The sequence below is a fragment of the Solanum lycopersicum genome, chromosome 11 (assembly GCF_036512215.1).
Source record: "Solanum lycopersicum chromosome 11, SLM_r2.1".
Classification (NCBI taxonomy): Eukaryota; Viridiplantae; Streptophyta; class Magnoliopsida; order Solanales; family Solanaceae; genus Solanum; species Solanum lycopersicum.
In genome coordinates this window covers 39212704-39227645 of record NC_090810.1, presented here as the reverse complement: position 1 = coordinate 39227645, position 14942 = coordinate 39212704, and the positions used below count along the sequence as shown (strand labels likewise).

At 34.8% G+C, this 14942-nt stretch overlaps 1 protein-coding gene across 1 annotated transcript in view; it reads right to left on the bottom strand.

The window, feature by feature from the left end:
* The window catches only part of LOC101244832 (phosphatidylinositol 4-kinase alpha 1), a 42191-nt gene extending 33286 nt beyond the window's left edge, over positions 1-8905 (bottom strand). Inside the window, exons 1-8 of the mRNA XM_004250677.5 lie at positions 7763-8905; positions 7226-7567; positions 6979-7134; positions 2603-2773; positions 2310-2468; positions 2099-2226; positions 1713-2019; positions 34-202 (exon numbers count right to left, since the gene is read on the bottom strand). Coding sequence (XP_004250725.2) covers positions 34-202; positions 1713-2019; positions 2099-2226; positions 2310-2468; positions 2603-2773; positions 6979-7134; positions 7226-7567; positions 7763-8578 — 2248 coding nt within the window. The 5' untranslated portion in view covers positions 8579-8905. The remainder of the gene's footprint in view (positions 1-33; positions 203-1712; positions 2020-2098; positions 2227-2309; positions 2469-2602; positions 2774-6978; positions 7135-7225; positions 7568-7762) is intronic.
* Between the last annotated feature and the right edge of the window lie 6037 nt (positions 8906-14942).

Here is a 14942-nt window from a genome sequence, read left to right as displayed (position 1 = left end):
TCTCAAACTGAACATAAAGGAAGAACAACAAACCCGAAATTGTGCTCATTGCTGAAACTTCCATGCGCCCTCCTAAAGCAGCACAAAGAGCAGTTCTTTGGCTAATGGCAGCTTTCTCATTGCCACTACCACGACGACTACCTGGGTTATGAAGAGCATTAAGTTCCAACTCATCTTCAAGCCATTTCACGGAGCTCACAACCTGGTAAAAAGCACATTAGACCCTTGTATAAAATATTCAGTTAAATGAATTAAATTTTTTCATGAAACAAGATATATTACCACACACTGATGGACCTGTTAATATTGAAGTTATGACTTATGAGTAGGATAAACCATACTCCCTTGAAATAGATAGCAAGAACATTTCAAATAACCATTCTAGTCTCTTTCTTCTCCACTTTTCACCCCACCCTTCTCAGATTACTAAGACCAAGGAGAATATCAACAAATGGGATAATATGTACCTTCAGACATGTGATTTCATATTTTGATTTGGAAGTTAAAATGCACAATATTTCAATTTTTGCCAGTCGATCAACATGACCAAAAACAAATAAGTCTAAACTGTTTATGTCACCGAATTCTATATTTGGGCAAGTTGATCAATGCAGTAGGCAACGCAAGCCCAAAGAATTATTCTAGCAAAAGCACAGTTATACCTTCTGTGAGAATCACTAAACACGAATATGTCTTGTGGCTTTCCATTCTTTAAGAATTATACCATCTTCACTATATTGTTATATACTTCACCATTTAGGAACTCAACTTCAGAGTGAAACCTACTTAACATCAACTAGCATGAAAAAACCTGCAACATTTTACATCAAACTAAAGAGAGAACCATATCGATAACTTCCATTATGAGAACTTGATGAACATAATTCACAAGGCATGCTCATATAAGACTTCATTTCATGATTTAGGTTTTTTTTTTCTAAGAATATAGCAACATTTATAAAATTAAATGTGCTGGAGAGAAGAATGCACAAAAAATCTGAGGATTAGAAGAGCATGTGATAGACCCAGATGGTATCCCTATAGAGGTTTGGAAGTGCCTCAAGAAAGCTGGAATACCAAGACTAACAAAGCTATTCAATGTTATATTAAGAAGTGAAAAATGTCAAACAATTAGACAGAGTACCTTGGTTACGATTAAAAAAACAAGCGCAATAGTAAGAGCAGTGTGAGCTATCTTGGCATAAACTATGGGTCATGAAAAGATCGATGGCGTGTATACTTAGAAAACCTTTAATTTGCCTGAATTAGAAAATTTATCTATCAATATTAGAACGAAATGATCCGAAAATAGCAATATGGACATAGAGGATTAAATAGATGACCTCAACTAGTTTTAAATTGATGCTGTTCCCAGTGTTCTAATGCAGCCATTTTTTCAAACGAACCTCTTCTTAATCAAGGAAGACGGAGTAAAAAAGCAAAAACATTTGAGCTTTATGAGCAAGAGGGAATTAATAGAAAAACCACTAAACTACTAAGTTGGAATGAAATTTTACTAAGTGGCACACGTGACTTAAGAATGCATAAATAGGTGTGACATCTTAATCATGTTTCCAGCTTGTTTCTCAAGGTTGACCTACAATAGTTGCAACTAGGTGCAGCAATCTCAACATAAGAACTAAACATTCGAGGAGAAGATGGACCACAAACTTTGCTCAGAGGATGAACTTTTAAATAAAAACAAAACTTACTAGTGGTGGGGTTCCTTGAGAAATGCGTTGGACAGCGGAGGACCAATCAGCACTCCACATGTATGGACCACTCACTGCTTGAAGTGCAATTGCTCCCATGCTGCCAACGCTGTTTAGTGTAGTCGATACTGACTTTGTCATGGTATGATGGCTCTGTAATGGAGGAGCTAACCCAAAGAGAGCAATATAGAACCACAAGTTTCGAAACAACTTCAAGAGTGAAGGTTCAACATCTACAGTAGGATCAAAATCTGAACATATCTCAGCCACGGCAGGAAGGAGAGGCCCAAGAAAATCAGCTCCACTCCTGCAAGATACATTGTCCCTGAGTTTCTCCAGAAAGAGTCCAGTAAAGCACATTCTCAGCCAATGTTAGAAAGACCTACTTTCCACTTTTTGACTCTGCAGCTAAGCCCACATCTGAGCACAGGGATAGCAAGCGCTGACGGTAGTCTGTACGCAACTTAGGAGTAGTCAAGTGTCTGGCAATCAGAAGAAATCCCGCTGGAAGTGTCTAGAATGTGATTGAACATGTGAGCAGCAGACAATATCAGGAAGAAGTAATGAAATAATATGATAAAAGCATCATGTGCGCACCTCAACGCGTTCTGTTGTGGCCTCTGGAGCTGCGGTGTTACTTTCAGCTGAGCCAACAGCAGCAAGCTTACTTAAGTAACTCCTTGTCATCAGAACAACAGCTTCACGATAGGACTTCTCAAAACCTAAACTTGCCATACGAGCAACAGCGTCAAGAAGCTGCAGCAACTCAACAAAAACAGGTGACTCAGAAAGTAGTTATAGCTTGGTTCGGGGAAATGACTTTCAAAACTTGAACAAATGAAGTAGAGATACAAGTACACTATGTTTGTGATGAAAAGAGAGCCTCATACTCGGAGTCTCAATAAGCCTGGTATCGATGCATCACGCTCCTCTAAGCTTTCAATGAATTTCGGCAATATCATATCCACAACTTCAGGCCTCTTAACTGAAGAATTTAGATCAGCTAGTAACCTTATAACGTTTAACTGCAAGGAAGGAACTGCGTGGTTCTCTCTCTCTACCTGGAAATGATAGCATTTGTAGACAACATTTTTTTAAAAAAGGAGATAATAAAGGAACACTAGAAGAATTAAGCTATACGTTCCCACGAAAAGACAAAATAAATATAAGCCTCTTAGGTGGCTGTGACCATATTCTGTGAGATTCCACCACTTTGGTTCGTAGAGATATTTCATGAAGATAAAGCATTTGAAAAAGAGATGAAATTGTTCTTCTTCTGCACAATTAAATACTAGTGTACTTTGCTCATGTTGAGTAACTCACTAACACCATTGTTTTTTTATCAATACACTGGTGAATACAATCGTTTTATCCTGAGAGGATTTATTTCTTTAAACCTCGGGTACTAGAGGGGAATAATTTCCTTAAGGGAACAAAGTGCATCCAGCAGGCTAGATTCTTTTCTGTTTCATTCTTTGTTACAGATCCTGGTATGTTTTTTACCGTCTTTAATTTATACTTATTTTTTTAATTTATGTCTTTAAGTATATGTTTTAAACTTTGTTGTTTATGTTTATGCTTTTAATCATTATGTTGAAGTAAAGATATGTTAATCAAGAGTCTGATGTAATCATTAGACTATCGGTGTCATGCAAATTAGATTCTTGAACTTGTAAAATAAATGACTTTGATCTTTATAGAGTTTTAAGTGACTAAAAGATCCTTCGGATATCCAAGAAGGGACTTTTGAGTGTTCAAAAGTTATGGCGGTTCCACACTACCTTGGAGTTATAGTTATTCAACATTCTATCTTATCGAGGCATTCAATCGATTAGTGACATCCAAAAAATAAAGGAACGTAGTGGGATTGTAAGTATTGTACTCAACCTTAATCAAACGTTTGGAGTTCAAATGTTGGGTTACAGTCAATGAATTACCCCTCAAAGTAGATGATCCATATTAATCAAATATTTAAGAAATAATTATCTCATTATAAACTTTAGATTTATAGTCGCAAATAAAAGTTTTAACCATACTGATCGAAACAAAAACAACAAAATATGCCTTTTGGCTATCAAAGTAGTGTCATCGACTTCGAATAATTTTGAATAAAGGACTTCCAAAGGCATCATTTAATCCAAATTATTTGAGCGACATATGTTATTCATTAACTCCAAGAGATGTGTTTTTAAATTTTAATTAACTTATTAAGTACACAATTAATTATATAAGATGTAGAATATTTAGATTTTTATATAGAGGCCTTAAATAGGAGAAAAAATCTTGCAATTGATGAATAAAATATTTGTACCACTTTTTGAAAATACAAATATAGAAAATGAAACAATTACATATCTTTTCTAAAGACTTTGGTGATAAATAACTACAGTATAATAAAGAATTAATAACAAAATTCATAATCATTAAGAATCAAATCTTTTTGGTTTTAAGATTATATTTCATTTGTTCTTTGGATGAAATATTCTTGACAATTTATCGCAGGGCTATACCTCCAGAACACTTACATTATCAAATGTTCAGAAGTAGATTATTAGCGTAGTTCCCCACCGCGTAAAGCGCGGGATATTTACCTACTTCCAGAATAATGGACAAAAGTTCAAATTGTCAGTAAATGAAGCAGAACTCAAGGAAAATAGACACTGGAGTTGGGGTCACAAGGAAGCTAGAATCCACTGGAGTAAAAAAAAAGGAGAAAGATGGACGAATTTGTTTTTTTTTAACTGTAAGATCAAGTGAACTGTAGAAGTCGTCACACATAAATCAAAGATAATGACACACATTCAACGACATAATCCCAGATCTCTTTAAAAAGATTATAGATCATCAATCTAATCCCTGACTTAATTACAGTCAAAAGTGTCTTCATTACTCCAAGTTACCTACGTGGAGAAGTGGAAATGAAATTATCAACCCGGAAAAGCAAATTTTAGAGGGAGAGTGAGAGGGAGAATGGTATTGATTATAGTATGCCAGACGATCTCCCAACATTCTAATTGTTTTACTTCCCTATGACACCAAAGAAAGACTTGGAAGCAGCTACTCTTAACAAAGATGGAGGTCTAAGCATAAGGAATCTATGGATGCATGTAGTATGAAAGCCTATTGTTTTAAATCCTATGGAGGTTTAATCATGAAGGGGCTCAATGGATAAAGTTGTATCAGCTAAAATTGGTAACCTAAACACTAGGCACACTCCATAACGAATAAATGGGATGCATTCTCTTAAGTGCAAGTTAAAGGTTGGTAATGGAAGATGAATATATTTTTGGCACAAAACATAGATGGGATTCACGCCCTTTAAGGACAAATCTCCAGACATCTTTAGATTTGATTAAGATGCTGATGCTACCATAGAGCAATGCAGAGGTAAGACAGTAGGAATATAAGGTTCAGAAGAGACTGCAACAGTTGGGAGGTTCAAAGGATGTCACAACTGCTTGGTTGCCCAGAATGTACTGTGGAGCCATCTGAGAAACCTGATACAATAATTTGGTTTTATAGCAGTAATGTTATATTCTGTGTAACAATTGCTACAGAAGTTTGCTACTTCAAGCAACAAAGATAAGTTCCCGTGGAAAAGGACTTAGAGGCTGACAATAATGCAATGTGATTCACAAGAAACTGCAGGGGCCTTAACTTCTATAGCAGAAGTCATATGAGCAGGAATGAAATGGAGACAACAGGTCATCTCTTCATGCACTTTCACATTTACATTTCAGGCATGGGGCTTATTTCTCAGTATCTTTGGAGTGGTGTGGTTAACATCTGCTACAGATAAATATCCTCTTTATTAGTGATCAGCAAAAGAATCCCAAAGTTACAGGAGTGTGCTGTCATTTATTTGCTTCAGGTATTATGGGAGGACAAAAATAGAAGATGTTTGGAAGAGAAAGCTCAAAACATAAATAGTTTGAAATACAAATGCTTAAGAGTTGTTAGACTTGTTGTAAATGGAAAGATGTGCAAGAAGGGTGTGGCCTAGTGGTCAATGAAATGGTTGAGAGCCATGAGGTCTCAGGTTCAAATCCCATCACATCAGAGAAAAACACTAGGTGATTCTTCCTATTTTTCCTTCCCTTGGTGGAAAGAGTTACCTAGTACCTGTTGTTGGTGGGAGGTGGCAGGTATCTCATGGAATTAATTGAGGCGCGCGAAAAGCTGGACTAGACAACACGGTCATCAAAAAAAAGTAATGTTTTGATAAGAGTTTTTCCAACTTTTTTCAGGCTTAGCCTGTTTTGCTCATAGTTTGTGTATATTCCTATACCTTCGTGTTGCTGGTTTTACTGCCACAAGATTCTTACTTTACCTATCAAATTAAAAAGAGAGAAAGACATAGATGGCAGATTCTTCTTTTGTGGACCATCAATGTGAGTCAGGAACATAAGTAAAACTTAAAAGAACAAATAAAAGGTCTAGAAAGTTACTATCCATAGTAATCAATGTGCTTATCCAAATATGTCCAGCATAACAGTGTAATCATGGTGTAAAACAGACTCTTTAAAAACTGTTTCAGCTGTCATATGGTGAAGTTTGGATAGAAAGAATAGATTTTTAAGGCATAAAGGAAGATATAATTCACCTTAATTATGGGTCTATTCTTTGTCATCTTTTTGGTGCAGGCAGATTTAGCCACATAATACAAATTGTTGGGAAATATTCTAGCTTAACGATAAAGGAAAAAATATATGTTCCTTCCAAATGAGTAAACTACTCCTTAACTTCACAATCCACATCATTTCATTCTGGGGTCTAATACCACAATATGGACCCTATAGTAGTTGCATAGACAAAAATAACAACCAACACAACGACCAGTATAGAGAAAAGAATAGACAACAAATAGATGTCTAAAAAGCTCCGTATACAATTTCTATGTGAAATCTCTAACTGTTACTCCATCAAAATTCACTAGCCTTAACCATATCCGGGGGCAACAGACATCCCCGAATGTAATGTTTGGGACAAATTTCAAAAGAAAGAAGAGAAATAATTTATACCACATTAAATGATAGGTAAACCACCTTCTACCGACCATAATTGATTCCATTTGCTACAAGCAGAGCAAACAATAAGTGATTTTAGCTTGGAAATCACTATACCTAGTACCTAGTGACTCCAGACAGCAAGTAGTGTTAATTACCTATTTATTCATCAACAAGCATCCATTTTCCCTTTCCACAAGTTAATGATTAGCATGTGCAAGTTACTCAAACCTTTAGGTAAACGGCAAGATAAAACTAACCTCTTCCTCATAACCATTCCTTTCACAAATAGGAAATCCCATTATAAAGGTGTCAACAGGAGATCGATCCTTGTTCCATCCAAATTGAATTATCTCACAACTTGTCTTCAACACACTTTCAAACATGGGCCCCTGGTTGCTGCCCCAAGTGTCTGTCTGTGGTATAAAAAACCATAATTAAGTTATGCTAGATTCTCTTATCAGCACTGAACCATTATGTGCAACCTAACGTTACCAAATATTGTACCTGAGCACAAGTCGCCAACACAAGAGACTTAAACCGAATGAGCAGCACCCGAAGCATCTGACCATCACGAGCAACAGCGGCATGAGAAATTCCTGAAAGCAAGGAGCTGAACAGCTCTTCACATGCTCTCCACTTTCGCCAAACTGAAAATAAACAGGCCTCTGCAGCCCCTATCAATGAAGCAAGAGCTCCCTGCAACAATTTTTTTGATGATTTTCCATCCAAATCAAGGGAAGCGAGGGCTTTAATCTGCAACCTGGCAGCTGCTTGATAAGCAGCAAGCTTGGCGTTGATCCTAACTTTCAGTGACTGCCCTTGTTCGGACCAGTCACGCTTCCTTATCTGCCAGTAAACCAAGTAGACCACCCTTTTCAGTAACATTTTCATCTTTTCTTCCAAAGAACGATACCACAGATTTAACAGAATAAAGTGCAATTAAACCATGCTTCTCCTGGACTACACTTGCAACTTCTATCCTAAACAGAAAAAATTGCCACACAACTGTAACTGAATAAAAGCAATATCTTGATGGTTTACCTTTAAGAATGTTACCATTGACTGAAATTGCTGCTTTACAATACCTCTGACACTTTCCAGTAGATTTGCATCAATAGTGACTTTTTCCAGGACATTTCCTATCAATTTCAATGCTATTTCTTGTTTCTCAATCCTTTCGATGGGCTCCTCTTCGAATGAGGCAATAGCTCGTTTCTCGGCAGCATCTCCTCCTCCATCACTGTACCCACTACTTGCAGGTAACAAATCTACATTGCTCATACTCATTGGAGAACTATGAACGGAAGTTGCGAGCTCTTGTGGTACGAAATTGTCAAACTGCTCCAGCAGAGCTAAAACCAATTTGTTGGCATCATCATGAGGAATAGGAGGGAAATTATAACACATTGCTTTCAAAACAGCATTTGAAACCCCGAAATCTCCGTTGGGATTACCTAAAGCTGATATAAGAATATTCCCTGTGAATCTAGCAACGTCAATAGAAAATTCTGGAGACAATTCACATGCTTTACAGATATATTCCAAGAATTCACGGAAAAATGAAAGAATAGAGTCGTTTGTAAAAGATTGTGGCCAAAAAGATTGGTTAAAAGATGAAGGAATTGAACGATAGAAAGCAAGAATGATTGATTTGGGCATTTCATCAGAATGACTAGGGCATTTAGATAGAAATCGTGCAACAGCGAGTATTGCATTGAGTTGAGACCTGGAAACCCTAGGAGATCCAACAAGTAGGGCTTCAGGAGGAGGACATCTACCACATATCCATGCTAATTTCTCCACAAATTGAGCTGGGTTTTGTGCGATTAAATCACATAGCTCAGTCATTGACTCCATATTTTTTCCTTATTTGAACAAAAATCACAACTCTACTAGTCCGGAGAGCCCGATCGCTGCCGGAAAATGTAGATAATCAAGGTGTGATTGTCGGTGCAATTTCTGAATTCCGATGCCGGCTCCCGTCGACTACTTTTTTTTGAATTTTTGTTTTCTTCTTCTTCTTTTTTTTTTCAGTTTGGAGCAAGTTCCATTTTATTTTTTATTTTATTTCATTCGTTCTTTACTTACATTCCTACACACAACACTAGTTTTTTTCTTTTTTCCGTTAGTTTTTATACCTGCGCGAATTATTCCGCAAAATAAGCTCTACTTCCTCTTCTCAGTATTTAACTCCTACTCAGAGCATTTTTAATTTAAGAAATCTAACCATATCAATATTTGAGAAGTGTTTACGATACACGGTAACATAATTATTTGAAGGAAAAAGAATTAAAAATATCTCTAGCCCATTGAAAATGATTAAAATGTTTTTTTCACTTTTTTGTATAAAAATACTCACCACCTTTGTTTTTGGCTCAAGAATACTCTTACTTTTTGGTCTAAATATTTCTCAACCCAAATTTAATTGAATTGATTCTTTTATAATTAGTTAATTTTCTATTTGTTTTAAAAGAAAGTTTCTTATTTAATTAAATTCTTTATATTAACTCATTTCAAAATATTTAAAAAATTTAAGTCTAATATAAAATAAAATAAACAGTAAAATTCTTATTATTAAAAAAACGCAGAAAAAAAAACATATTCTTAAAATATTGAACATCTATGTCAATATAATATTTCTAACTAAAATATTGCAATTCTTTGGAATTAAAACAATTATTCAGTGAAAATCCAGTTATCTTCGGCTCTTCTTGTAACATCATGTATCCAAAACAGACCAAAAATGCAGATTTTCAAAAGTGGCAGTGCCAGCGACGGAGCCAACTACGGATCGTCCGTCGACTAACAGTCCATCGATGGGCCAGTCAACTTTCAGTCCTCAATCGTGAACGACGGTCGACTAGTACGGACCGTCAGTCAACTTACGGTCCGTCCGTCGACTCCGTCGATGGGCCAGCTCACTTTCAGTTCTCAGTTGCGTATGACGGTCGACCAGTACGGAGCGTCAATCGACTTACGGTCCGTCAGTTGACTCCGTCGGTGACTACGATAGCTTTTGAGTCAGGGTCTTGTGGTCTTTTCCTTGTTCATTCGTCGTTTAGACCCTAAATCATGAGGTTTTAGTCATTTTAAGCCTACAAACATAACTAGAACTTACCTAAGCCAAATCATTAATCAAAACACAAAAAGTTAATAGCAAGAGAGGAAAAAAAGGTCAAGAACCCTAGTTCAAGAACGCAACAAGATTCCATCAGTTTTAACCCCGAAATCAAAAGATTTCTCCATGGAATTTGTCACCATGTATGTGGGATTTCACTAGTGTGTTCGTTTCATCCATTGGGTCCTTAGATTTTCAGTCAGATTCTTGATTCCCTTATCATGATTAAACCTAGGGTTTCTAGAACTTCAGCAGATTATCATGAATCGGTTAGTTATATTTTGTAAATAAGATTATCGTGTTATTACTCACTTTATTGCATGAATTTCACAATCCTAGCTATGTATTTCTTTAGTTCTTGAATTACACATGATAGATCAGATATTTCAGTTATTTCAGATATACACGCCTCGATATTTAAATACATCATTATCAAATTAAATGTTGCTTTCTCAGTTTGCATGTTAAGTTTTGAGCTATCTAATATTTACAGAAACTCAGTCATAATCAATTAACCACTTAATTTATTGGGAGTAGCATAATACCGAGTTGAACTAGGGTTCAGTGTACTTGTATAGTCCCAGAACTACTAGTCACGTAGCTTATAAGTCTCATATGTGGGCACCAGTTTAGTGATCACGCCAGCATGTCTCGATTCCTTTGGTAGGGTATATTGGGTCCTCTCGATGGGGCGTATATATCGAACTTCACATTTATGATTTTATTATCGGTTATTAGTAGCTCCCACAGTCCCGTCAGACTCTATTGCATTGATCATATTTATAGTTCAATTAGTATTTAGTCTCACCATGTTATAAATTTGGTCATTGCATCCAATTAGCTCAACAATTAGTATATCATGTTCAAAATATTATACTTGCTTTTGTGTTTGTTCAGTTATGTATTATTTCAACTTTACTTTATCCTACATGCTTAATACCTTTAAAGTACTGACACATACGTGCGCTACATTTTCTCGTGATATGGGTTCAGGTTCTCAGCATCCAGATCATGCTTAGATCGATACCCGATCTTCAGTTTAGCAGAATCAGTAGTGAGTCCTCATTCTCCGAGGACAATAATCATGAGTTTCTTTTCACTAATTTTAGTCCTTTAGTTTTAGTTTTGCTAGACTTAGTTGGGGTCTGTCCCAACATTTCTAGTTAGTTAGAGGCTATTCTCAGACATTGTTAGATTCATCTTAGTATTGAGTTAATATCTTCTTTGTATTAAACTCATCAATATTTCATTTATCTCAGTCATAGTATATGGGTATTCCCCATTTTTCATTTTATTTGTGATTCAGCTTTTGCATTAGTTTATTATCTATAGCATGTTCATGATCTTGCCTACAAGATTAGTTTGGGATTACTTGTGGTCCTAGGTACCGTGTCCGCGTAATACGTCAAAATATATGCTCTATTAAAAAATATTTATTTTCATTTCTTAAATATATAAAGAAATACACCATCAACGGTCGATAATTAATTATTAGTATTCAATAAAATTTCAACTTGGGAAAGTTTCTCCATGGTTAAAGATACAATAGAGTGAAAATAGTTGTCTATACGATTTGATTTTTCATAAAACAACATTGTTATGTTTTTCAGGTATACAACTACTGACAACGACCAGGAGGACCAAGAAAAATGTAGCTATTCACTAATATTATTCGTTGCTACTTTTAGGGTGCCTTTAAGCATAAAAAATGAGCTTCAAGTGCATGAAAGTCACTACCCCAATTCCATTGAAGAAGTACTCGATAAAGAAAATGGGATAGATTGAAGAATGTGGAAAATACTATGTGCTACGAATACAATGCTAGTCTTTTAATTAAAAACTATTCCATAAAGGCAGCTGGTGGAAGACAATTATAAGTAACTGAATCATTTTTTTGGGAATTTACGTTGTGTATGAGTGCAAAGTTCCATTTGACAGATGTTTATAAATTAAAATGTTATCCTCTTCAATAACACAAATCCAAAATTGGTTGTAACAACAAATACCTCTTTGTGTTAAGTTTTAATTGTAAAGGTAATTTATGGAAGACAATTATAAGAAACTAAGTCATCCATTAGTCAACAACCACTTGAAGTTATTCCTTAAAGGCAAATGATGGAAGACAATTATAAGTAACCAAGTCATTTTGTGTAACACTTATCTCGTTAATGAGTGGAAAGTACCATTTGACAGATGTTTAAAATTGAAAGCATCTCCTCTTCAACAACACAAATCAAATATTGATTGTGACATCAAAGACCTCTATGTTGTAAGTTTTAATTTAAAAGGCAACTTATGGAAGAAAATTTTAACAAACTAAGTCAACCATGAGTAAATATCCAATTGAATTATATATCCCATTATAGTATTAGTGAAAAGTACCATTTGACATGTGTTTATAATTTATAAACTTCTCCTCTATAACAATACAAGTACAAAATTAAATGTAACATCAAATAGGTAGATGTGTTAAGTTGTTAACTTAAAGGCAACTTTTGGAATCGAATTCACAAAGCTGGGAAAGTTGAATGAACAGAGTATTAAGGATATGAATAGTCCATAAGATGTAGAGTAACTATAAAGGAATTATAACTCCAATTGATAATATTCATGTTTGCAAGGATTTCAATAGTATGTGAATATTCGAAATGAGCATAAAACATCTCTTTAATGTATCAGACAATTAATATGAGTTAAATCGATCCAACTCGTTGTGATATATTTTTAATAGAATATGATTTGTCATGTAGCATTTTTTGATGTTATTAACATGCATTTGCACTACCTTTTCGTGGTGTTTATGAACCACAAGGCTCTCCTCATCAACAACACAAATTTGAAGTGTACAAAGTATATATCTTATGTGGAACCATGTTGACCAGAAACCAACATTGAAAGGCAAGAATATAATAAGCGATTGTTAGAATTGATTTAGAAGTTACAATGAGAAGGAAATTTGGGTAAAGTATGGAGGAACTTACCAAACAGATCATGTTAACACCTTAATGTTGTCATCCCAGTAGTGATAAACAATATGTAGCTCTATAAATTCTCCTGTATTGAACAGAGAGCACATAATCTCTATGTAAGTTGATGTAGTCGGTTCCAGTTGTGAAGGTTACCATTCAAAGTGGTTGTAAAATGAATAGTAGGAACTCTGTATGTACGATTAGATAGAAAGCACCAAAGTAATGAACTGAACAATGTGGGGACTGATATAGGGTACATAAGAGAAGAAGAAGCAGATTTGATTTTGTTGACAAAGGCATCGTATGCAAACAACCAAATAGATTAATAATAGAAGTTGTCTAAGTTTAGATAAAACCATACAAGTATGGATATCATCACTACAAACAACATGCACTACTTGTTAAACTAAATTTGAAATAGTAAAAGGAAGATACAACTTAGTTAAGCTCAAAGCCGGTAGTTATTATACTAAACTATAAAGTATAAAAGGACGAACAACTAAACTTAGGTCAAACAACAGAAAAGAATCAAAAGCAACAGTAGTCCCCTTACTTGTTTGACTTATTTGTGTGTTGAACACTTATTCCTCGTCATTTATGACTAACACTAATCCCTTTACTTCTTGACCTTATTTGTGTCTGCAACGCTTAATTCATCATCATCTATGATTATTTTTCTTAATATCTTACTCATAGCACCATTAATGACATGTAACTTATCCTCATGATCTTCTAAGTCAGTCAACAACATACCAACAGATACCTGATTGTTCTGCAAAAGTAAATTTACCAACATATTATTAACTATGTTAATTTTTAAGTTGATTTGAAGTTGCATATTAAAAAATTAAATGTAATTACCATCTCTTTGGTCAATTGGTTGGTTCCCTGATCTTTTGGGGTGGTTTCATTGTGATAAGTTCTTTCTCTAGAAGAAGAACAACAGGCAAAATAAATTACTAAGTAAGTGTACATATTTTATATTGCAATATCTTTTCTTCTTTCCTTAGTTTGTATTGTACTTTCAAATTATCATTTGAAATTCAAAGATTTAATATTGTAAAATTCTCAAGCCCTTTTTTCAAATTATAATGATTTAATCTCAGTTTAAAAACAAATTCTTTCTTGCAGAGGTTCTGGACTTGGACATGCACATCATTGTTACCCGTGGTAAGCTTGTTGAACAACTTGTGACCTGATGTATCAATTAGCTTCTCAGTCACAACCTTGAATAGGGTAAAAGTAGTGTCTGCAGTCCTATCTGTCACTTTTAGCTGTATCTTGTACCTATGTTTAGACAATAAGTTATATTCATTCAAAACATATAAAAACTTAGTTCACAGCTTCACAAATTCTTACCTGACCAAAGAAAACTTGCAATCTTTATTGCAATTGTTGCATCGATAGATACTCTTTGTCAGTTCAATCTTCTTAGAACACACATTGCATGAAATGTAGTACCAACCAAAATAGTTAACTATTTCTTTTATCACGGTAATAATGTATTCCTACAATTTTAAGTAAATACCATGAAATAGCATAATGATCCTGTTTTAATGGGAAACCAAAAAATCGAGAAGCATAATAAGAGATGAACATGTAGTTCAGAGCTCCATTCAGCCTCCAACAACTCCTTAATGTCCATACGGTTCAAAAGCATCTTTCCCTTAACAAGAAGATTGTTAACTTTAGAGCTTTCGATAACTTAAGTTTGATGGACATGGTGGAAAATTTTGGAGCCAAAAATCTTAGGTAATCTATATCAAGATTTACATAGATTTTGCTTGCATAGGTGGTGGAGAAGTTGACCTCACCTATTATCAATGTATGCGCTAAAAATAAAAGTATGACATTTATTTGAAACGTTAAAAATTCAATTCATAGTATCTACAACTAAATTGGAAACAATTACCACAAAATTCTTTCACCGTTTTAGAAGTCACTTTCACCATGACTGGGCCAGCATCACTGTTATACAAATAAGGAGAAAACTTCTCCCCAAGTTCTTTCTATAAGGTAAGACAAAACATAAATCAATAATCAAATAATTATATTTTTTGGAGATAACAAAGTAAATCAACTTAAAATGAGATAATTGACTTACTAATTTGTAAGGATGTGGATATTCTTCTTT